We start from the raw sequence: 23,835 nt of genomic DNA, 5'->3' as shown, positions 1-23,835 counted from the left end.
TTGATACTTAGGAATTACTTACTATTACATATAAATAAATTAACAATGAAATAAATTAAACCTTTAATTTACTTTAAGTTACTAAAAATTTATAAAATACAATACCGTCATATACAGCTTACATACATGTGAGTTTTCACAAACTTTTTTAACATACATTAATCGTCACAAAGCTTACGCCGCCGTAAGGTTTCACTCTAAGCGAGAGTCCTCATGTGGATTGTGGATTGTAATAAACTTGCTTGCGAACATTTATAGTCTACTAGGAACTAGAACGTGTACTAATGGGTCCTCACATGCCTTACTAAATCACTTCAAATGAACGGTTCATTGCAAACTAACGAGTTTTCCTAACGGTTTATCACCAGTGTGAGTCCTCATGTGGGATATTAGATTACTTGCTGTCGAACATTTATAGTCACATACCTCACAAGAGTTAAGTTTTATACCAGTGTGAATCCTCATATGCGTTGCTAGATTCTCTTTTTGTGAACATTTATAGTCACAATGATTACACGAAAATATTTTCTCACCAGTGTGAGTCCTCATGTGGTATTTTAGATAACCTGCTTGTGAACACTGATAGTCACAAAGCTTACAATGGTAAGGTTTTTCTCCAGTGTGAGTAAACATGTGCCTTTTAAGAGTACCTGCTGTTGAACATTTATAATCACAATGGTTACACAAATATGGTTTCTCTCCAGTATGAGTCCTCATGTGTATGTTAATTTTACTTGTTAGTGAACATTGATAGTCACAAAGCTTACAACGGTAAGGTTTTTCTTTAGTGTGAGTATGCATGCGCCTTTTAAGAGTACCCGCTGTTGAAAATTTATAATCACAATGGTTACACAAAAATGGTTTCTCTCCAGTATGAGTCCTCATGCGTATGTTAAGTTTACTTGTTTGTAAACATTGATAGTCACAAAGGTCAAAATGGTGTTTTATTCTAGTAGGTATGCATCCTCATGTGGGATTTTAGACAATCTGCTCTCGAACCTTTATAATCACAGTGCTTGCAAAAGAAAGCCTTTTTTCCAGTGCGAGTTATCATGTGCCTTTTTCTTAAAACTTGCTAGTGAATATATTTTATAGTCACTTTGGTTACAAGAGAAGAGTGTCTCGCCAGGATGAGTGTCCCTGCGCCTCGCTACACTACCGCGCTGCGCACTGTGTTCTCTGTTCATGTCACGGTTATCAGTCAGTCACTTTATTTAATACTAGCTGATGCCCGCGACTTCGTCCGCGTGGATGTAGGTTTTCAAAAGCCCATGGGAACTCTTTTATTTTCCGGGATAAAAGAAGGCAGGTCATGCCTGTCGTAGAGGTGATGGCCGTTGGAGCCGGAAAGTCCTTGAGTGGAGACCGCGAAGTAGCTGGATGAGGAAGGCTGAGGACCGGGTGTGGTGGCGCTCTTTAGGGAAGGCCTATGTCCAACAGTGGACGTCCGCAGGCTGATGATGATGGAAAAAATCACGTTGATCCGTTTCACCCCCCACACGTCCCTATCCGCCTTCTCCACTCCTGTCTCGCTGGCGAATAAGTTTGGAATAGAATAGGATTTCGATGGAGTGCGAGGATTTTTGTGAACGAAGTTCAATCATGTAGTCGTGGTTTGGTGCAATAAGTAGTAAATGGTACAATATTAATTCACCATCAACAGTTCCTAAAAACCCATAGATTAGGAGTGCAGTACCCTGCAGCATCAGTATTGAAGAGTTAGAACTTGAAATTCAATAATGGTATATTTATGTTTGGCATCTACAATATTATTTAACAATCAACAGTGGCTTAGGAATGCAATACCCTGCATCATCAGGGTTGAAGAGTTGGGATATGGAGTTGAATCATGAAGTCGTTGCTTGGTAGGTACGTAAGCCAGAGATAGTTTATTCTAAGCGTAACTTTTATACCAATTCAACATCGACTATTCTTTGAAAAGAGCAACCGCCGAGTTTCTTGCTGGTTCTTCTCGTTAGGAAAGGCATTTCGAACCAGTGGTAGATGCATCCGACTATTTGTAAGTACTTGTAAAAGTTTAATCAAATAAAAAAGATTTTTATTTTATTTGATTATATTTTATTTGATTATTTTTATTCCTAAAATAGCTGATTGAGAAGTTGGGACTTGAAGTTTCATCATGTATAGAACGCGACAGGTCGAGATGGCAATCGGGGTGGGTATGCGCTAAGCCGGTGTGGGGGTGTGCGTGGCGTTCGCGTCCCCAAGCCTCATAACCCAATTGCCATCTCGACCTGCCGCGTACTATATCTAGTCGTTGCTTGGTAGTGTACCTACCTATAAATTCTAATTTTGACTACCTCCCTGGCACTGTGGTAAGCGCTGTAGCACGGTAATGTTGTAGTCTTATCAATGGGAGGTCCAGGTTCGATTCCCGGCAGTGTCAGTTACGAATTTTATAATATCTAAATTTCCTCTGGTCTAGTCTGGCTTCGGCCGTGGCTAATTACCACCCCACTGGCGAAGTCGTACCGCTATGCGATTTAGCGTTCTGGTACGATGCCGTGATCATAGACCGTATGTCTATTCATCTATGCCTAGATAAGTTCGATAAATCGCACACGCCAGCTTAAGCTGAGCTGTACGTTCAAAGATTCCTGTACATTCCGGGTTTCAAGTTAAATGTACCTAATATTGATGATTGTAATGTCTGTAATTCCTAAACTACAAAAATAAAAATATTTAAAAAAAACCGACTTCCAAAAACACTACAAAGTAAAAAATAACTTGTGTTTCATACATTCATACACGTGTAGACTGTAAAAACAAAAACTTATTCTTTGGAAGTCGGTTTTTTAACATTTTTATTTTATTTTATTTTAAGCTTGTTAGTGTAAGTAGTTATTGCTTGGTACCTAAAATATCAATTCACCAGCAGCATCAGGATTGAAGAGTTGAGACTTGGAATTCAATAACATAGTATATGCTTGGCATTTACAATATTATTTCACCAGGAACAGTTCCTGAATCTTTATGGTTTAGGAGTGCTGCACCCTGCATCATCAGGTTAGAGTATTTCGGACTGGGAGTGTCATCGTGAAGCCGTTGCTTGATACCTAAAATATCAATTCACTATCAGAAATTCTAAAATCCCCACGATTTAGGACTTTAGTACTTTGCAGCATCAGGATTGAGGAGTTAGGATCCGAAGTTCAATGATGTAGCCTATGCTTGGTACCTAAATTAATTTTGCATCATCCGCAGTTCCTGAAACATTATAGTTTAGGAGTGCTGTACCCTACATCATCAGGGTTGAGGAGTTGGGACTTGAAGTTTTAGAATAAAGTCGTTGCTTGGTACCTACAATATGAATTCACTATGAACACTTCCTGAATCTTGATAACTCAGGCGGGCAGTAACCCTGCAGCATCAGGATTAAGGAGTTGAATCCAGAATTTTTAATGTGACCACCACGAAAACTTTTTTTGTTGATTTAAAAAAAAAATGCAAATCGGTCCAGAAACCTCGAAAAAATCGATGTTGAAAAAAGAACCACCTCCTTTTTGACAGTCGGTTAAGAACCGATGACCTTGAAATATTTACGGAACAATCTTTAAAATATCCCCTTTCTAACAAAAAAAGAATGAATGAAATCGGACTACGCGTTAATGAATTACAACTCAGTATACGTTTTAACTTTCATCCCCTCTCCTACGGGAACCATGCTGAATTTCGGGATAAAAAGTATCCTATATTCTTCCTCATAGTATGACCTCAAATCGTACCAAGTTTCATTGGAATCCATTCAGTAGTTTCAGCGTGATGCGCGGCCGTGATACAGACAGACAGACAGACAGACAGATAGACAGACAGACAGACAAAAATGAAAAAAATTACAGTTTTGGGTTCAGTATCGATTATAGAGTGCCCTCGAAAAAAAAATTTCAAAATATCTTCAATGTACAGAATTTGACCTGTTACAGTTTTATTATACAGAATTTGACCTGTTACAGTTTTATTATAAGTATTGATGATTAATTGTTGTGTTCTTGGGTCGTGGTAGAAGCAGTTTTGTTTTACTGAATAGGTTTCATCAATTTTTGAGTTGCTCATGATTGTGTGTTCCTTCGCCAAAGGTACATCTGAAATGTATAAAAGAATTAGGTAATAGGCTACTTGACAATTTTTTTAAGTTGGTCTTAAATGGTTAATATTTGTCCTATTATATCAAAAAAATTAACACTATATTTTTTTGCGCCCTAAAAACCGTAAAACTTTAATTTAAAAAAATATTTTTCTTAGACAGGTGAAAACACTGTCGGCCATGTTTGGCCGATAGATTATCTGTGCTCTGACGTCATGCATTTGTAAACAACAGTATAACCACAGGGTTATGCATTTGTAAACAACAGTATAACCACAGGGTTATACTGTTGTTTACAAATGCATGACGTCAGAGCACAGATAATCTATCGGCCAAACATGGCCGACAGTGTTTTCACCTGTCTAAGAAAAATATTTTTTTAAATTAAAGTTTTACGGTTTTTAGGGCGCAAAAAAATATAGTGTTAATTTTTTTGATATAATAGGACAAATATTAACCATTTAAGACCAACTTAAAAAAATTGTCAAGTAGCCTATTGTCTAACACACTTTAATATCTATGGAGTCAATTCTGCAAACTTTGATTTAATAAGAACTAGATGATTCCCACAACTTCGTCCACGTGGATTTAGGTTTTTTTTAATCTACTGGGAACTCTGATTTTCCGGGATCAAAAGTAGCCTATGTCCTTCTCTGCTACCTCTGTACCAAATTTCATCAAAATCGGTCAAACGGATTGGGCCGTGAAAAGCTAGCAGATAGACAGACAGACACACTTTTGCAATTATATTAGTATGGATATGGATAATACAATAGAAAATATCTTTGCCATCATAAAAAACCGGCTAACTGCGAGTCAGGCTCGCACACCGAGGGTTCCGTACTACAGTCGTATTTTCTCGACATTTTGCATGATAAATCAAAAACTATTATGCTTGTACATTATAAAACCTGTTTTAGAATGTACAGGTAAAGGCATTTCATATGATACCCCCACTTTCTTTTTTTGTTTTTTTTTTCTAAAATCCTTTCTAAAATTTCTTGCGATTATCGCAATCATAGTAGATAATCTATGATCGCAATGTATGAAGGGTCTTAGAATATTCAAACAAGAACAAAGGGTCACGTTAGTTCCGATTTTCGCCACACGCCAAGATAGCCTTGTCGCACTGTACGTTCAGCAGTCCCGTGGTTCAGTTCCAGTCATTTCCAGTAGGTACCTATTTAAAAAATCATCATAATCACAGAAACATAACAATAATTATACTCTATGTATATAATGTACTCTGTGGTTTAGTCGTTCAATGACACAGACCCAGGGCCGTAAAATAAATTAAAAAAAAAAAAAAATGACACAGACCGCTTCCTATTTAAAGGTTCGTACGCACCTGAGCGGCGCGGCGCGGCGCTTCAGTGAGCTTCACGTCGCGGCACAGAGCTTCAAAATATCATTTCTATCATTTTGTATGGCGCATATCGCACTAGAGCGGCGCGGCGCGGCGCTTCACCGCGCGTTGCCGCGCGGCACGGCTGGAGAGAATATTTTGAAGCGCACCGAAGCGACGCGCAGTGCAGTGACGCTAGTGCGACATACCCAGCGGCGCGGCGCGGCGCTTCAGTATGCGTACGTCGCTCGAATAAGATACACGCGCATCTTGTTAGGTATTTAAAGTACAGGCAAGAATCGGCAAGATAGACCTCAAAATAAATAACGTAGGTTTAATTTTTGACACATGACGTGTTCCTCATGCTCTTAGAAGTATATCTTCAAAGGTCCCAACCCCTAGGATGTCGGCTTCCCCCCTTCCCAGTGTCTAAATGTATAAAAATGTCTCTCCGAGCGTTATGAGAAAACATCAATGGTAAAAATAATCCTGATTAAATAACTATAATATATTATGTACATATTATACCTACCTACTTCATCTAGGTAGAATTAATAGTTTCGGAAATATGCCTACCTATTGTTGTACTTGTGTTTATATTATACTAGCTTATGCCCGCGACGTCGTCCGCGTGGACTACACAAATCTCGAACCCCTATTTTACCCCCTTAGGGGTTGAATTTTCATAAATCCCTTTTTAGCGGATGTCTACGTCATATTAGCTAGTTAGCTAGCCAGCATGCCAAATTTCAGCCCGATCCGTCAAGTAGTTTGAGCTGTGCGTTGATAGATCAGTCAGTCAGTCACCTTTTTCTTTTATATAGGTATTTAGATATAATATGTACCTGTGTTTACCTGCCTATTTTATATCTATTGCACATAAAACAAAGACATTTTGCGAAAATGCTTTTTCTAATGTAATTTCCACAGAACCTAAGGGACTAGCTGATGCCCGCAACTTCGTTCGCGTAGATGTAGGTTTTTTAAAAATCCCGTGGAAACTTTTTGATTTTCGGGATAAAACTAGCCTATGTGTAGGTACACATAGGCTACTTTTATCCTACAGGGTATAATCTATCTCAGGTATATAGGTACTAGTAGGTAATTCCCGGAAATGTGCTCACCTATAGAAAAATCTAAATCCACGCGGACGAAGTCGCAGGCATCATCTAGTTGCATTTTTTTTTAGATTTTTAATCCCGTGTGAACTCTTTGATTTTCCGGGATAAAAAGTTGCCTACCTCTGTCAATTCCCGGAATGCAAGCTACCTCTGGTCCAAACTTCATATAAATGGGCCTTTAACAATCCTGTGGAAATTCTTTCATTTTCCAGGATAAAAAGTAGCCTGTCCTTCCCCGGGATGTAATTCAACTTTGTACCAAATTTCATCCTGTTGAGCCGTGAAAAGCTAGTAGATAGACAGACAAATACACTTTTGCGTTGATAATAATATAAGTATGGATATGCATAAATATTTTTTTATAATTTCCATAAAAACTATCATCATCATCATCATCATCAACCGATAGATATGTCCACTGCTGGACATAGGTTTCTTGTAGGATTATATTACCAACCTGTGTGGTATACCTATTGTTTCTAATGTAATTTCCACAAAAACTATTAGGCAATAGCATAAAGAATTTTGTCTTCGACATTCTGAAGTAAATGTGAAATGGTACAGAGTCATTAAGAAGGCGAGGAAACAAAATGTGATATCCTTCTTGATAGCGTGACTTTGGTATGTCAGCAATCCATTTCTTCTTCTTTTTTAGGGTTCCGTACCTCAAAAGGAAAAACGGAACTCTTATAGGATCACTGTCTGTCTGTCTGTCTGTCTGTCTGTCCGTCTGTCTGTGAGTGAGTGAACTATACCAAGTGGGGTATCATATGAAAGGTCTTCACCTGTACATTCTAAAACAGATTTTTATTTATTTTTATGCATCATAGTTTTTGAATTATCGAAATCATACGACTGTAGTACGGAACCCTCATTGCGCGAGCCTGACTCGCACTTGGCCGGTTTTTTCTCTTCGATAATTCGTTCTTCTTCTGCACAACAAAGAAATAATAATCAAATCCTCTTCACTGTCGCTCATCTTGCGACGTTGTTGCTCGTACGCGAACGGGTGTAAAAGTGACGCGCAAGTGACGCGAGCTGCCGCGTACTGAAGTTGTAGTGCGGTAGGCACCGTCGAGCGGCCTGAGGTGAAGCGTTCTGCAGTCGGACTGAAGCGCCGCGCCGCGCCGCTCAGGTGCGTACGAACCTTTACACTAAGATTTTACAATGATGTTGATGTGTTGTTTATTATGTTGTTGATTATTATTTTTATTGGCCACTTATTCACTTAAAAATTAAGTTTTAATATATTTAAATGGTGGTATGGTCTGTCTAACAAAAAGAAAATGGAGCTTATTTATTCAATGAGACGTAAGCCTCTGAAGTGCGAGCCGCCACATTTTGATGGGTAACTACCTCAGTTTAATAGTAAATGCTGACAAATTGCAATAAAATGAACTAGAATTTGCCTGTCCTGGTATGTTGTACAAAACTCAAAAGTATCCTTCGGTATAAAAGTTATCACGATTTCAAAATGTGCATAGATCTGTGTAGGAGTAAGTTATCACTATCTGACCCGAAACTCCTCAACTTCGCGCACTGGTGTAAAATGTTGGGTAAATGCTCATAAAGAGAAGGGTTTGGTCATAGTCCTGGCCAAGTGCGTATTGGCAGACTTCACACACCTTTGAGAACATTATGAGAGGAACTATGCAGGTTTCAATTCAGTTGATACTAAACCTAATTTTACTGGTCTGAAAGTGCTTAGTGCTATTTTTCCTTCAGAAAACATTGTGAAAGGGATGAAACTATTTTAAATCATCTTTCATTTCTTTATACCTACTACATTCCTGATTCCAGTACAACAGATCCAGAAGTAGTGAGGCCAATATGCACAATATCTACATGCAACATTATAGCCTTCTCCTCGTTAACTGAGCTCACAGACTCGGATGGTGAAACATGGGGAGGCCATGTGTATGTGTGTGATTTGGACACACCTTGGGATAGCCATAAAGTTACCAGCACAGTGCATCCAGTATGTTAAACTTATTTTTGGAGCTTTATTTAAATGACTTACCTACTCATTGTTATTTTAGCATGATTAAAAATCTGCTTCTGCAAATGCATTGAACATTGTAAAAGTACTTCTTAGTCTGACCTACAACCATAAACAACACGACTGAAAGAAACTGATTGTTTTCCTTTATCTTATTCTCAGTCATTATCTTATTTAGGACTTGTAAATAAAATTGTTTTATTACATTATTATTAACTTACTATAAAGCAAGAGTACTTACTAATCACTTCATCAAGAATGGCTGCATGTTGTGTCACACCGACAATAATTGATGCAAATTGTAGCAATAATTGACTCAATATTCAACATTATTTATTATTATACTAAGGTGCACGGTTGTTTGTATTTGATACTTTTCAAGCATGATTTTGGCACAGATTCTGTTGTCTTTCTCTAAACTAAATTTAGAGTATCTGCATCCTTTCTTTTTAACAATGCTAAAAAAGGACAGAACTTTACATTTAAAGACTTAGTGCACGCTACAAATTTAAACAGTAGACTCGCGACTGTGCGCTGAAATCACGGGTTTTACTATCTAAAAATTAAATTTAAAACTGTCAAACTGCGTCTGTCCTTTTCATATTACATTAGTAAGAAGCGGATGCGAATACTCTAAAATTTGGTTGTGCTCAGAATCAGTACCTTTGTCTCTTGCTATTATAGTAAGTCATTGGGGCAGATTCTCTTGTACACAATCTCTAAACTAAACTAAATTAACAGGTTTAAATCTAGTGCTATCCTTTTCCGCAAGCAACATTTTGAAAGGGATAGCAATAGATTTAGAAATGCCATTTTAGTTTAGTTTAGAAATTGTGTACAGCGGAATTAGCCACAATGTGACTAATTCCATTGTACACAATCTCCAAGCTGAACTAAATGGACTGGTCCAAAGTTCCTTTTCCACAGGGAGCTTTCTTTTTCGCTCTGGGCTGGTTTCCGCACTTTAACGTTTCTGTCTGTTTTGAGTACAGGGAGCTTTATGAAAAGGATAGCAATATAAATAAAACTGTCAACTTAGTTAAGAGATTGTGTACAATGTGTGTAACAGAATTAGCAACAATGAAGAGTATAATTAAGTATTTTAGGGTTCCGTAATCCATATCTCAAAAAGAAAAAAGAAACCCTTATAGGATCACTTTGTTGTCTGTCTGTCCGTCAGTTTTTGTTGTCAATCATTATCACAACCATTTATAAGTTATAAGACATTTAAAAAAAATTGTTTCAAGGTATCAGCTTTAGAATGGGATGGAGAAGGCAAACAGTTGCTAGTAGCTACCACAGTTGGAGAGGTATCAGTTTATGGACAGAAAGAATATTTGCTAAATGAATGGACTTGTTTATACACTGCTAATTTTCCAGGTAAAAATTAAATTATTAAATAAGGCAACTCTAAAGGTCTATACAGATCATAGAATTACAATCCTCAAGAATGCATACAAGCGTGTCACGGAAAGGGATAGTAAATAGCATAGAATTACATTGCTCTATCTACGGCACAAGATATGACTGAAGGATAGAAATATAATAGCATATATATTGCAAATTCGGCAAGTGACAAACAGAAAGTGTATACAATAATACCCAATCTGAATAAATGATTTGAGTTTAGCTTCCTTTTCTTACTTGTGCATTGTCTCAATACTACATCTCTTTCTCGTGGGAATGAAATAGGGATATCGGGCAATCTCTATATAGCTCTATCTACAATACAGATAGACTGCATTTGGAGTGCAAGCTGACTTCAAAATTGCAGTTGGGATGCAGTTTTATTGCAGTTACACAACTGCATCGCAACTTCCGACTGACTATGCAGTTCTTGTATGGGCACTCACTACTCAGTATGAACTGCGCGCGGACTGTGGTCAGTCCAAATGCAGTCCGTTTGTATAGACCTTTAATAAGTACAACCACAGCTTAGCAAGCATACAGTTTAACAATATACATACGTGTGCTGAGTAAAAGAGGGCAACTTTTAGATAAGCAGATACTGTCATGTAACAAATAATTGCTGACATAGGCAACAGTTGTTAGTTTCCTAAGCTGTAGTCTAAAAACTATAATGTTTCTTATGGCATTGTTATCCATACTTCCATACTAATATTATAAATACGAAAGTGTGTCTGTCTGTCTGCTAGCTTTTCACGGCCCATCCGTTTAATTGATTTCAATGAAATTTGGTACAGAGATAGCTTCCATCCCAGGAAAGGACATAGGCTACTTTTAATCTCGGAAAATCAAAGAATTCTCACGGGATTTAAAAAACCTAAATCCACGCGGACGAAGTCGCGGGCATCATCTAGTTAATTATAAAATATAATTTTTTGATATTAAAAGTATTTTGTTTATTTAAAAATAAAACCAAACAATTTTATTTTAGGTGAATCAATAAAAAAGGCAACCTTTTTCCACAATGGTCGAAGGGTAATAGTTTTGGAGAAAAAGCCTGATGCACCCATCAGTGACAGGATCCAAATGTTAAGAGCCACACCCACATTAAAAGGATTTGGGTAAGATTTAAAGCATATTTTAAGAAGAAAAGAAATTCAAGTATAACTACACCTTTCTGTCCGCCAGATGCGCAATTAAATTAATAACTAATTAATTATTATTCAAGATAAAATTGTACTTACTAATTTATGAATGAAAATATATTATAGTATGCAACACAGTCATATGCGACGTGGATAATATGCAAGCCCAAGTCAGAAAGGATGTTCGTACGTTATCCCACGCATAAGACCAGTGTGATCCTATACGCAAATCTTATATCCACCTTATTGTATTGACCTCGCGCTAGCATTATTGACACAGAAGCGCCATCATTTACAGTGGGGTGGCTCGAAGCGGCCTGTGCGTGGTGACGGGCACGGGGCTGGTGGGCGCGGTGACACCAGGCGAGGCTGCGCGCGCGCACGTCGTTACTGACTGCCTTCGCGCTGTACGCAGCCACATCGCTACAGCGTCAATCGCTCACAAGAGTGAGTATCTCTTAATTTTATTTTAAAAATCCAGCACACAATCTAGTTAAAATTAAGATTTATGAATACACTACCAGCTGGGCGATTACGGTAAAATGATACTTCGTATCGCAAAAGAAATAATTAAACAATTTCAGTACATCCCTTTTCCGATGCGACATTTCACTTTATCGTAATCGCTTAGCTAGGAGATTGTTTGTTCATAATATCTTTGAAATCGTTGTTAGTTTTTCAGAGAAAAAAAAGATTCCGACGAATTGAGAACCTCCTCCTTTTTTTGAAGTCGGTTAAAAATGAATAGTGCCTATTTCATAAGCGTATTTACAAAGTTAATCAACCTTTTAATATTAATATCATGTTCGTGAGTTTTTTTTTTCATGACTAGTATTTTTTCCATTTTAATATAGATGGCAACCTGCTAATAGCGGCGGGTTGGCGTCGCGGCTCGAAGCGCGGCGTGCACTGCGCAGTGTGCTCCGTGTCGCGGCCCAACTCCACGCGCTCTGCGCCGGTGTCCATACAACTGCAGCCTTTGCCCACTGTTTACTTGCTAGACGACGACGTTACACCCAGTAAGTGATCTACTCACAGCGGCGGTTGGCGTCGCGGCTCGAAGCGCGGCGTGCACTGCGCAGTGTGCTCCGCGTCGCGGCCCACGCGCTCTGCGATAGACGTCCACTGCTGGACATAGGTCTCTTGAATCCAGCGGCTCCCTGCGACTCGTCTGATATCGTCCGTCCACCTAGTGGGGGTCACCTTGGGACCCCAACGTCTATCGGTTTTACGAACTATGTGCCCTGCCCATTACCACTTCAGCTTCGCAACCTGTTGAGCTATGTCGGTTACTCTAGTTCTCCTATGGATCTCATTTCTGCATTTCTGCACTCCCAGCATAGCTCTCTCCATCGCCCGCTGAGTGACTCTGAGCTTCCTTATGAGGTTTATAAATAACATTATGTATTATGTAAATTATAAAACTTACAAAAAAATTATAGTTTTTTCCTGAGCATTGTTAAAGGAAATAAATACTTTCGGCACTTTCTAAACCAATTTAAAATTATTACAAAGTTTTATGGGCATTTTTCTACTCAGTGTCAATATCGTGGTGGCTGCGGGATGACATCGACTCGCTGCTGATCGCGGGGACCAATCTCACAGTGTGGAAGATGACGGAACGCGCTTACCCCGTACACAAACTCTTATCCAAAGGTAGGTGTTATACATATGGACTTGTTTCGCACTGGACCAGTTTTTCAAATCCATTGTGATTTGAAAAACAGGCCAAGTGCGAGTCAGGCTCGCGCACTGAGGGTTCCGTACTGCAGTCGTATTTTTTCGACTTTTTGCACGATAAATCAAAAACTATTATGCATAAAAATAAATAAAAATCTGTTTTAGAATGCACGAGTGAAGCCCTTTCATATGATACCCCACTTGATATAATTATCCTACTTTGAAAGTTAAAAATAGCAATATTTGTTCATGACCACAATTTTTTTGTGTGATGTAACCACAAATTCACGGTTTTCAGATTTTTCCCCGAATGTCTGCTGTGAGACTTACCTACCTACCAAATTTCATGATTCTAGGTCAACGGGAAGTACCCTGTAGGTTTCTTGACAGACCGACAGACAGACAGACAGACAACAAAGTGATCCTATAAGGGTTCCGTTTTTCCTTTTGAGGTACGGAACCCTAAAAACGGGTCCAGTGCGAGTCGGACTCGCAGATGAGTTCCGTACCATCGTACAAGATATAACACTAGGATATGGAACACCCTTCTAGCATGATTTTTCTCCTCCAATTCTAATATAGTACTTTCAAGTCAAGAGTGAAAAGGCATCATTTTAAGTTGCATCATCACTTGCCACCAGCTGATTGCAGGCAAGAGCTAGTCTATAAATTTAAAAAAAAACACTACTATGTATTATTAATTTATTTTAAATTAGCATGGTGGCTATTTTGAAATTTTTATTTTTGTTATAGCGGTAATAGAAATACACTGTAATTTACCTATTAGGGTTCATGAGATACAGCCCGCTGACTGTCAGACAGATGGACGGACAGCGGAGGCTTAGTAATAAGTAATAATGCTAGTACCCTAAAAAAGTTTTCCTTTAAACTATCGTGAATGATTTACATTATAATCACCTAATATTTATAACCGTAAAAATTGTCTACCAATATTTACCTATTGTTTATTAATAAAGTAGTATATAATATATAGTAACATACTCATAAATTAATAAATATATTATGTAATCTACTTATTTTAAAAGGGCCTGTCCAAGGCAGTACAACACCTGGCGGAGGGGCTAAAGCTGCAGATTGTTTCAACACAGTTGTAAGTTTTAGTTTTTATTAATCCATATCCATTCTAATATTATTAATGCAAATGTGTGTCTGTTTCCGATCTTTTCACGGCCCATCCGTTTAGCCGATTTTGACGAAAGGTACAGAGTTAGTTTACATCCGTTTTGTCTCGAAAAATAAAAAAAAAAAACAAAAAATTCTTGGTAATTTTGAAAAAATCTAAATCTAAGGTCGAAGTCGTGGACATCGTCTATTTTGATACAGAGACAAGTTGTAACCTGGAGCCGTCATAGGTTATTTTTGTCCCGGAAAATCCAAGAGCGCCCACAAGATTTTTTAAAACTTATTCTCACGCGGAGGAAATTGTGGGCATGATTCTAGTAGGTAATCTTTCTATTTAACCCACTTGATGATGATGATCGGTTGATGATGATGATGAACCCACTTGATTTCACACAGGCGTGGCAACAGGCAGCCGTGTGGCAGATGGAAGGAGGTGACAGCGCGACGCACGTATCAGCAGCTAAATTGCCTTTAGGCGCTCACGCGATACTGTCCACTCCGCGAGCTCTGCACCTATTGGCGAGGGATACCCATCACTATGTGAGTATAAAGCAGAGACCACACAGGCGTGGCAGCAAGCAACCTACTGGCGTTGTCGATAGATTTTTTTTCTATCGAAAGCAAAAAACGTTGATAGAATTTGAGCGTCGCGTCGATACATAGCGTTAAGGTAAAATGCTTCTAAAGCTGCTTTCTTTTAAAACTCAAGTTCGTCCGTACATCTATAGCTAGCGCTCCAGGCGGAAATCTTGTGAAATTAAAATCTTTGGTACTGAGTTTTTGATTTTAAATCAAGAAGCTTAAGGTCAATTTTACTTTGACGTTATTGTGCTCCCAACTCAAATTCTATCTTATCATACAATTATTATTTTTTCAAAGAACATTAGCCATATTAAATGATTAATATTCCCCTTTCCTGTCCAACTAAGCGTCAGGCTTGTGCTAGGAGTAGGTACGTCAATAGTGTAACGGGCGGGGTTTGAACCGTCGACCTTTCGGTTTTCAGTCCACTCCTTTACCGGTTGAGCTATTGAGGCTCTATAATATGTTAAGATAATTGTGTAACGCCCTTATTAAACACGACCACTAGTGGTTAAGTTAAGCCACGAGACAAAACCACCAGTCGAAGCCACTAGTGGCTAGAATCCATCGTCCATTTCGTCCATAGTATTTGACAGGGGTCAGACATGTTTGTGTAAAGTTTCTGGACCTTGTGGTGGCGAGCGTGACTTGTGTGCGGCAGCACTAACTGCTCGTGTGCACCTTGTAACATAACCGTGGTGTTTGGCTACGGCAGCTGGTGTCACGGCCCGTAGTGACAAGCGGCGCGGGCGCGGGAGCGGCCGAAGCGGCGCCGGGCGCGGGCACACCGCCAAAGAAACCCAAGTATGGACCCGGCTCCTTACCTGTAAGTACTACCTATTACCAGGGAACGATAAAGCATGGAAAGCGCGTTTCTAACAATTGTCATTTTAAAATAGGGACCACTATAGTCGTAAAAATACAATAGGCCCGTTTTGAATGAAATGTTTTGCACCCTACCCCACTACCCGGTACAGTTCTTGCAATTCACGAAGCCGAGTGGCTCATGCTTGTTTTTAAGTCGTATCGGTATAAGTAAGGTACACTGAATGTGTGCGTTTGCGAGCGCTTGCTCGCGACTGATTGGTCCAACATGCGCACACACTTACGCAAGTAAAGAAGATTTGAAAAAAAAAGTAAAGTCCACTCACCTTCGTGAATTGCAAGAACTGTAGCTGTCTTAGTCAAGCGATACATATAATACAAACATTTGATTTGTAGAGTGGAGCGAGTTGCGCCACAGTGTGGTGCGTAGAAATGTCAGCACTAGGCGGCGTGGTGGTGGCCGTGGACACGCACTCGCAGCTGCACGTGTACAAGCTGCACCAGCCCGCGCCCGACATACGTGAGTTGGTTACCCTACTTAAAGCTCACTGCAAATGTATATACTATATACTCGTCACCTTTGGTGTGCTGCAGAAGAGCTGTCATCTAGGGCTGTCACCGTATTTTATAATTCAAACAAAATACAATTAACGTTTGTTTTGCCGACCTCTGCCGTTCGGGGAATCAGGATTGGTTAGATGTCTCCGTTATAAGCTGCCTATGACTGGTATTGTATTTATTATACTATTTTCTAATCGAAATTTCAAAAGTATTTGTACAAGGTTTATTAGGTGTAAAATAGAAATACATAATTATTACTTACCTACTAAAAAAATTAAAGAATTAGAAGTAGGAGGACTAAAAAAATATTACTTTACAATGTGATATGTTATAGTGTGTCTAAGCGGATGTGTGTTTCTTACCCAGTGAGACCTGTAGAGAGACATGATTCTTAACGAATTTTGGCACAGCACAACTTTGTATCCAAAAGGATATTTATTCCTTGATAACAGTTTTTTACCACAGTATTTTTAAAACTCTAAATAGACTTACCGCCGTACTCAGAGTCGCTTAATCGTTACTTAAGTTTAGTTAAAACGAGACAGAGCTATATCTCTCACATATCTCTCTCGTTTAATCTATAATTAAAGTTTAATAAATAATCTGTCTCGTTTTAACTCAATCTTAAGTAACCATTAGCGACTCTGAGTACGGCGGCTAGAGAAATCGGGAGAATTAGTCAAGTAAAATGTTATTACTTTTTCACCCAGCCACCCCGCTATCAGTGCAGCACGTGACATCCCTGCTGGAATACTCGCTGGTGTCGGGCTACGACTGCCTCGATGTACTGATGACTCTCAAAACCAACATCGTCGAGGCTGTCTACGAAAGGTATTGAATGTGAATAACAATATTATGCTTGTTTTTGCTAAGGTGAAACTTTGAAGCGCGACAACCCTGACCTTGACCGTTTTTCTTGTTTCTATATTCCTACTTTCTATTGGTACCGTATCGAATACTTGTTCGAGCGGTGAAACTAGTTAGAGCGGTGATACTGGTTAGAGCGGTGATACTGGTTAGAGCGGTGATACTGGTAAGAGCGGTGATACTTGTTCGAACGGTGATACTGGTCAGAGCGGTGATACTTGTTCGAGCGGTGATACTGATCAGAGCGGTGATACAGGTTAGAGCGGTGATACAGGTTAGAGCGGTGATACTGGTTAGAGCGGTGATACTGGTTAGAGCAGTGATACTGGTTAGAGCAGTGATACTGGTTAGCGCGGTGATACAGGTTAGAGCGGTGATACTGGTTAGAGCGGTGATACTGGTTAGAGCGGTGATACTGGTAAGAGCGGTGATACTTGTTCGAACGGTGATACTGGTCAGAGCGGTGATACTTGTTCGAGCGGTGATACTGATCAGAGCGGTGATACAGGTTAGAGCGGTGATACAGGTTAGAGCGGTGATACTGGTTAGAGCGGTGATACTGGTTAGAGCAGTGATACTGGTTAGAGCAGTGATACTGGTTAGCGCGGTGATACAGGTTAGAGCGGTGATACTGGTTAGAGCGGTGATACTGGTTAGAGCAGTGATACTGGTTAGAGCGGTGATACTGGTTAAAGCAGTGATACTGGTTAGAGCGGTGATACTGGTTAGAGCGGTGATACTGGTTAAAGTGGTGATACTGGTTAGAGCGGTGATACTGGTTAGAGCGGTGATACTGGTTAGAGCAGTGATACTGGTTAGAGCGGTGATACTGGTTAGAGCAGTGATACTGGTTAGAGCGGTGATACTGGTTAGAGCGGTGATACTGGTTAGAGCAGTGATACTTGTTCGAGCGGTGATACTAGTTAAAACGGTGATAACGGTGGTTAAGACGTCGGCATTCTATTTGGCAGGTCTGGGGTTCGTTTTTGGGCACACACCTCTTCGGAGTTAGGTATATGCGTTTTAAGCAATTACATATCACTTGCATTAACGTTGAAACTTGAAGGAAAACATCGTGAGGGAACCTGAAAGCCTGGGAGTTCTCCATAATGTTCTCAAAGAAGAAGAGAATGTGTGAAGTCTGCCAATTCGCCCTGGGCCAGCGTGGCGGATGGCCCCTTCTCATTCTGAGAGGAAACCTGTGCTCAATAGTAGGTCGGTTGGGTTGATCACGATGATGATTTCGTTTGGTTGACAGATGAGAAAAATATACAGCTATGCTCGTTTGCTCGCTTTTAAACTAAAAAGAATTATAGTTTCTGAAATTTCAGGTTAACAGAGAGCTTCCAAAGACAGCCGCAGTCGTTCCAGCAGTACTATTTCCATAGTTGGCTCAAACTGAGGATAGCATTGTGCAGGTAACTGCGCTTATATTGATGTTTTCAGGTTGGCCGATTTTATTGGTTGCACGCACATTCCATCGCAAAATCGAATCAATACAAATTCCATGTTTACTCTTTTTATTAAGGTTTCCGTACCTCAAAAGGAAAAACGGAACCCTTATAGGATCACTTCGTTGTCTGTCTGTCTGTCGGTCTGTCAAGATAGGGTACTTCTCGTGGACCTAGAATCATGAAATTTGGCAGGAAGGTAGGTCTTATAGCAGACATGAGAAAAATCTGAAAAAAATAAATTCGTGGTTACATCATAAGAAAAAAAATTAAATGTGTTCTGCATGAACAAATATTGCTAGTTTCAACTTTCAAAGTAAGATTACAATACCTTGTGTGGTATCATATGAAAGGGCTTTACTTGTACATTCTATAACAGATTTTTATTTATTTTTAGACATACTAGATTTTGATTTATCGTGCAAAATGTCGATAAAATACGATTGTAGTACAGAACCCTCAGTGCGCGAGTCTGACTCGCACTTTGTCGGTTTTTTTGTGGTCAAATGTAATGTTAACGGTAACCGCCTGTGTCGCAACTGGCATTTATGAATGTTTATTTGGTCCAGCTTGTCCCCGTCATGGCAAAGCAGTGCCGCATCGCTCACGTCGCTGCAGCTGTGCTATGCCGCATGGGCCGCCTGCAGCAGCGCGCTGCGTGACGACAAGCCGGACTGCATCGCGCCCTTAACTGCCCTGCTGGACGACCACACTCCATCCTTGCCTGAACACGATAAAGTAAGCGTGATAACATGTGAATTTCGGGAATTTTCTTTTTTCCTTCTTCTGAGCAGATTTCCGGGCTTGAACGTTTCCGTCTATTGCTATCCGTGTAAAAGCATCCTGCATGCTGAGTTTTAACCTGATCCGTCCAGTAGTTTGAGCTGTGCGTTGATAGATCAGTCAGTCAGTCAGTCAGCTTTTTCTTTTATTTATATAGATATAATATTATAATGTAGATAACGGGTACATACAACGATTAATTTGACGATTTTATTGTCGATATTTCGACTCAATTGCACGGGTTGTGGTCAAGACAGGACTGCAGTGCTGCGACAGATTAAGTTCGAGCTGCTATGGGTAGTATCGAACTACCCTCTTTCTTGTTCTTTTCGCTGGAACTTTAAACTTCACGAGCTGTCCAGCAATGGATGTCGTAGATACAATATATGACAGAAAGGCTCCAAGTATAAGTCCGCAAATTGCTATTGCGCTGGAACCATGTCTCATTAACATCGAAATGACGTCAGTTTGACGTCAGCCGAAATAAAAATATACCATCAGCTCGAATCTTCAATCTAGTGCTGACATCACTAAAATGGCGGCCACGCGCATCAACAATTTGCGGGACTTATAATATTTCAATCTCGATGGGAATAATGGGCAACTTAAAGTATATGATTTCATTTTCTAGAATCTCCTAGCATTAGAAGCGAAAGCGGAACTGTCGGGTGAAGGAGCGCTTCAAGCGTTGCAGCCGCTGCAGGCTCTGAGGCGGCCACTGCAACGAGCGCTGCATACAGCGTTGACTGCGCTAGCTGCGTTGCAGCCGCCCAATCTACACCAGTTGCAACATCATAATGGGCAAGTAACATCGAAATGACGTCATTTTGACGTCAGCCGAAATAAAAATATACCATCAGCTCGAAATTTCAGTCTAGTGCTGACGTCACTTAAATGGCGGCCACGTGCATTAGCAATTTGCGGAACATATACTAAATTATTGCCAATCAAACAAAAATCAAAACCGACCGTTTTTCGCATAGTTTATAAAGTAAAATCCGCGTTGTAGGTATGAGCTGTGGTCGGACCCCGCAGCTATAACGCTGCTGCGGAAGCTAGTGGTGGTCGCGCGCGCGTGCGGCCGCGGCGGCGAGGCGCTGAGTCGCCCGCTCGCGCGACTGGCGGCCGGCGCGCCGCCCAAAACAGACTTGTTAGGTGAGTTTAAATCTGAATTTACATTTCAGTAATTCTATACTGTTGTTGAAACGAAACTTCTTATGGCTTGAGCGATTTTGAGATAATTTGTGTTGGTACAATACTAAATTCTAGTTACGTGAGTAAAATTTACCATTTACATATCCTAATGTAAATGGTTTTAATTTTCGATACTATACTACAAATAATTTGGAAATACAAAAAAAAAGACCACCGTTATTTCATAGGTATAAATTTTTAGGTAGTGCCGACGGACTGCTTTTTTATTATTATGTTTTGATTCGTTTCTTTATTAGCAAGAGTTGTACAAAGTGATTTGTGTGTGTGTAGAGGAGTGTGCGTGTGTGTGCGCGCAGTTTCCGGCGCGCGTGTGGGACGCCTTGCCGCGCCGCTGCCTCGCCGCGCCGCACGCTAAAGGCTGGCCTCTATATGTAAGACTTCCTATTAAACAAGTTATTATTATTTATTTATTTTCAGACAACAATCCACAACATCCCCTACGAACAAAGACTTATAAAACTTGAACTCAGCACCCTCAAAGGCAGGCGAGAAAGAGGCGATCTAATTGAAACTTACAAAATACTAAATAATTATTATAATGTCCCAAATTTTGAGAGCATGTTTCCGAGAAGGAGCAATCCTAGATTTAGGGGACACGATATGAAGCTACAACATCAATTGCCATTGTCAAATCCATTAAAACACTTTCTGATCAACAGAGTTGTTCAGAAAGTGTTTTACAACATACAACATAATATGGAATAAATTGCCTAAGTATGTGTTTATATCAAGTCCTGTTAACCAGTTCAAGAATAGATTGGACAAACATTTGGAAAACTCGAATCACTTCTGATATAGACGCATCAGCGAAAGCTGCTTAGTCTATTAAAAATAATGATGATAACATATTATGTTGATAACAGTATGTTAGTCTATACTAATATTATAAAGAGGTAGTGGGGCCGATTCTCTTGTACACAATCTCTTAACTAAACTAAATTAACAGGTCTAAATCTAGTGCTTTCCTTTTCCGCAAGCAACATTATGAAAGGGATAGCAATAGATTTAGACGTGATATTTTAGTTTAGTTTAGAGATTGTGTACAAAGGAATTAGCCACAATGTCGTTAAGTTTGTTTGTAGGGGGTAATTTTTGGAACTACTGAACTGATTTACAACATTCTTTCACCAGTAGAAAGCTACATTATGCCTGAGTGACATAGGCTATACGGAATCTTAACCTAAATCCACGCGGGCGAAGCCGCGGGGATCAGCTAGTAAACAATAAACATAAATAATAAATTATATATATTTAGTAACTTATTCTATGTTAGTTAATATAGTTGTACGTCTTTTTCTTTAATGCGAGTCGAGTCGGAAATGTTACCAAAATTTCCGACTCGACTTGCTTGACTATGACCCAAAATGCTAACCATTTTAAAAATCTAAAATGGCGAAGATTTTTGAAAAGAGATACAGTTTCATTTGTTTGCCGTGCGCACCGGATACTCATAAACAGTTTTTGTTTAGTTTGAATATGGCGTGGAACCGGAGTCGCTGCGATACTTGCCCGAGCCTCCCGCGTACGCACAATCCGACATGGCGCCTACTCTCGATATGGACTCAATAAGGTACTTTTTTTGCTTCATTTGTTAATGTCACAGCTTAAAGAGACACTGCATACGATAAACAGACAATAAAGATGATTAGATGGAGCAATCATAGGGTACCAGGCGAACCTTGTTTTATGATCCCTGAATCCAATAGTAACGTTTTTAATAATTCAAAAATAAACTTTTCGTGGTCCCACATCATCGCACTGTTGCTAGATCTATGTCACTTCATTAGGATCGTTCAACGCGCTTTTGGACAATAATGCTCGATGGGACCCATGATGGGTCTATAATACTGGTTCGGGAGTTACTGAAGTACGCTGAGAGCATTACATAAATATGTCATTCAATGTTCTCATAGTACATATTCAAAATCCTTTGGTCTTTTATAGTTTTATATTTTATGTCTTTTTTCTTGTACCTTTATTTGTATTTAAATTTATTATTAATCATCTAGTTAGTGTAAGTGGCACTGCCGTTCTAATAAGATATAAAATAAATAAATAATAATAATGATGATTGACATTTATTTTCAAATCCAAGATGGCGGAAATGCAATTTTTACCAAAAATAGAAATAGGTGTCGTTTTCAAGCTTTTCCAGGATGCTGATTTTGATAATGACATTTCTTTTCAAATCCAGGATTACGGACATGGACTTTTTACAAAAATGTAATTATATGTGTAAAATAGTAGCGGAAACTGTGTGTGTGTTCTCGACCGTAACAATAGTTCTCCCGCTGAGCGGTTAGTGTTGCTCGGTGACGCCAGCTGTGGCGACGGTTGTATTTTGAAACTTCTATATAATATAGTGCAGATTCCTAAACACTCTGTTAGTGCGATTCAGATTTGCGTGTTGGACTTTCACTTCCGATGAAGGTACCCGTGCTGCCATCTAGTGAGAGCGTCGTGAGTAGTCAGGCTTGTTTCGTATCCAGTGATTGCTGATTGATTTCTTCGTATGAGTGAGAAGCGCCATCTGCTTGCGAATGTGGCGACCGCCACAATGAAAACTTTGGACTTGTTGGGACTTCGCTTTGCTAATGTGATGTGTGTAAATGTAGGTACATGTACCTGGGCGGTGGGCGTCGCGCGGCGCGCTGGCGACGCTGCGGGCGCTGCGGTGCGCGCGCGCTGCCCGCCGCCGCACCCGCCAGACATCCGCTACAGAAAGCCTACGACGGACGGTTCATAGCCGCCTGCAGGTAGGACCATTATTCTTTTATTTATTTTATTCCATTAAAAGTTGGCCCTTGATTGCGGTCTCACCTAGTGGTAAGTGATGATGCAGTCTAAGATACTCGTAGTAGGTAATGTACTAACATGGAAGGGGTATGGCAGATTTTGAGAAATAAATGAATGAATGAAATATGCTTTATCATAAAAAGAAACACAAAAGGAAAACAATACACAATAAAAATAGAAGTTAATAGAAATGAATAGGACTGGGATCAAACTTAACCAGTCTTAAGATAAGGGTGATCCCTTATCTTAAGTTATGTCTAGTTAAGTTTGACCCCGGTCCTATTCATTTCCGCTGTCAAACTTCATCATCATCATTATCAACTGGTTCACTAGGCACAGGTCTCCTCTGAGAATAAGAAGGTTTGGGATCACTGTCTTTGTTTAAATTATTATGCATGTGAATAAAATGCTTCATTTTCTGTTTCCAGATGCGGTGGTAAATGGACTCTCGTTTCTAATGTATAATTTTAAGCATAATAAACCCAATTATTAATTTGCATATTTATTATTTGTAAATAAAATATTTTTCAATTCAGAAATCTATCATTTTATTATCAACTAGCTGGCTCGGCGAACTTCGTACCGCCTAACAGTTGATTCTTTATTTTTTTATTTTTTTGTAATACTCATTCTGCTATTCGGGACACCGGGTCAGTCTTCCCGGAACCCCTCCACTAACACATAACCTTTATGGTATGGTATTGTTCAAATTGACTTTTAAGTATGATTACGAATCTTTTGTATGGGAATATAGAAAAGTGTTGTTTATAGACTTTTTTAGGCAATTTTTAAAATTTTTATCGCCGTAAG

At 39.5% G+C, this 23,835-nt stretch overlaps 2 protein-coding genes across 2 annotated transcripts; one reads left to right on the top strand and one right to left on the bottom strand.

Moving 5' to 3' along the window:
* Positions 1-327: 327 nt before the first annotated feature.
* On the bottom strand, positions 328-885 carry LOC138403335 (zinc finger protein 771-like). Its single transcript, XM_069503477.1, has one exon. The coding sequence runs from the start codon at positions 883-885 to the stop codon at positions 328-330; it is 558 nt and encodes a 185-aa protein (XP_069359578.1).
* A 6,840-nt stretch (positions 886-7,725) lies between these two features.
* MED16 (mediator complex subunit 16) lies at positions 7,726-23,564 on the top strand. Its single transcript, XM_034975858.2, has 20 exons — positions 7,726-7,919; positions 8,372-8,549; positions 9,818-9,950; positions 10,969-11,098; positions 11,421-11,569; positions 11,977-12,141; positions 12,662-12,778; positions 13,849-13,913; positions 14,342-14,485; positions 15,243-15,353; positions 15,749-15,872; positions 16,624-16,744; positions 18,112-18,198; positions 18,801-18,969; positions 19,646-19,815; positions 20,024-20,169; positions 20,500-20,600; positions 21,699-21,799; positions 22,845-22,985; positions 23,454-23,564. Exons 1-20 carry the CDS (start codon positions 7,858-7,860, stop codon positions 23,488-23,490), a joined length of 2,451 nt encoding a protein of 816 aa, XP_034831749.1. The 5' UTR covers positions 7,726-7,857; the 3' UTR covers positions 23,491-23,564.
* The last annotated feature ends 271 nt before the right edge of the window (positions 23,565-23,835 follow it).

The sequence above is a fragment of the Maniola hyperantus genome, chromosome 15, assembly GCF_902806685.2.
Source record: "Maniola hyperantus chromosome 15, iAphHyp1.2, whole genome shotgun sequence".
Classification (NCBI taxonomy): domain Eukaryota; kingdom Metazoa; phylum Arthropoda; class Insecta; order Lepidoptera; family Nymphalidae; genus Maniola; species Maniola hyperantus.
Note: the sequence above shows the minus strand (reverse complement) of the source record. Positions and strands in the feature narration are given on the sequence as shown.

Excerpts from the sequence above, each read along its gene's own strand:
- MED16 (XM_034975858.2), top strand. The coding sequence starts at position 7,858 with ATGGAGCTTATTTATTCAATGAGACGTAAGCCTCTGAAGTGCGAGCCG. Across the intron at positions 9,951-10,968 it reads ATACACTGCTAATTTTCCAG|GTGAATCAATAAAAAAGGCA; the intron begins GTAAAAATTAAA and ends ATTTTATTTTAG. Across the intron at positions 19,816-20,023 it reads CAGTTGCAACATCATAATGG|GTATGAGCTGTGGTCGGACC; the intron begins GCAAGTAACATC and ends TCCGCGTTGTAG.
- LOC138403335 (XM_069503477.1), bottom strand. The coding sequence starts at position 885 with ATGAGGACTCATACTGGAGAGAAACCATTTTTGTGTAACCATTGTGAT.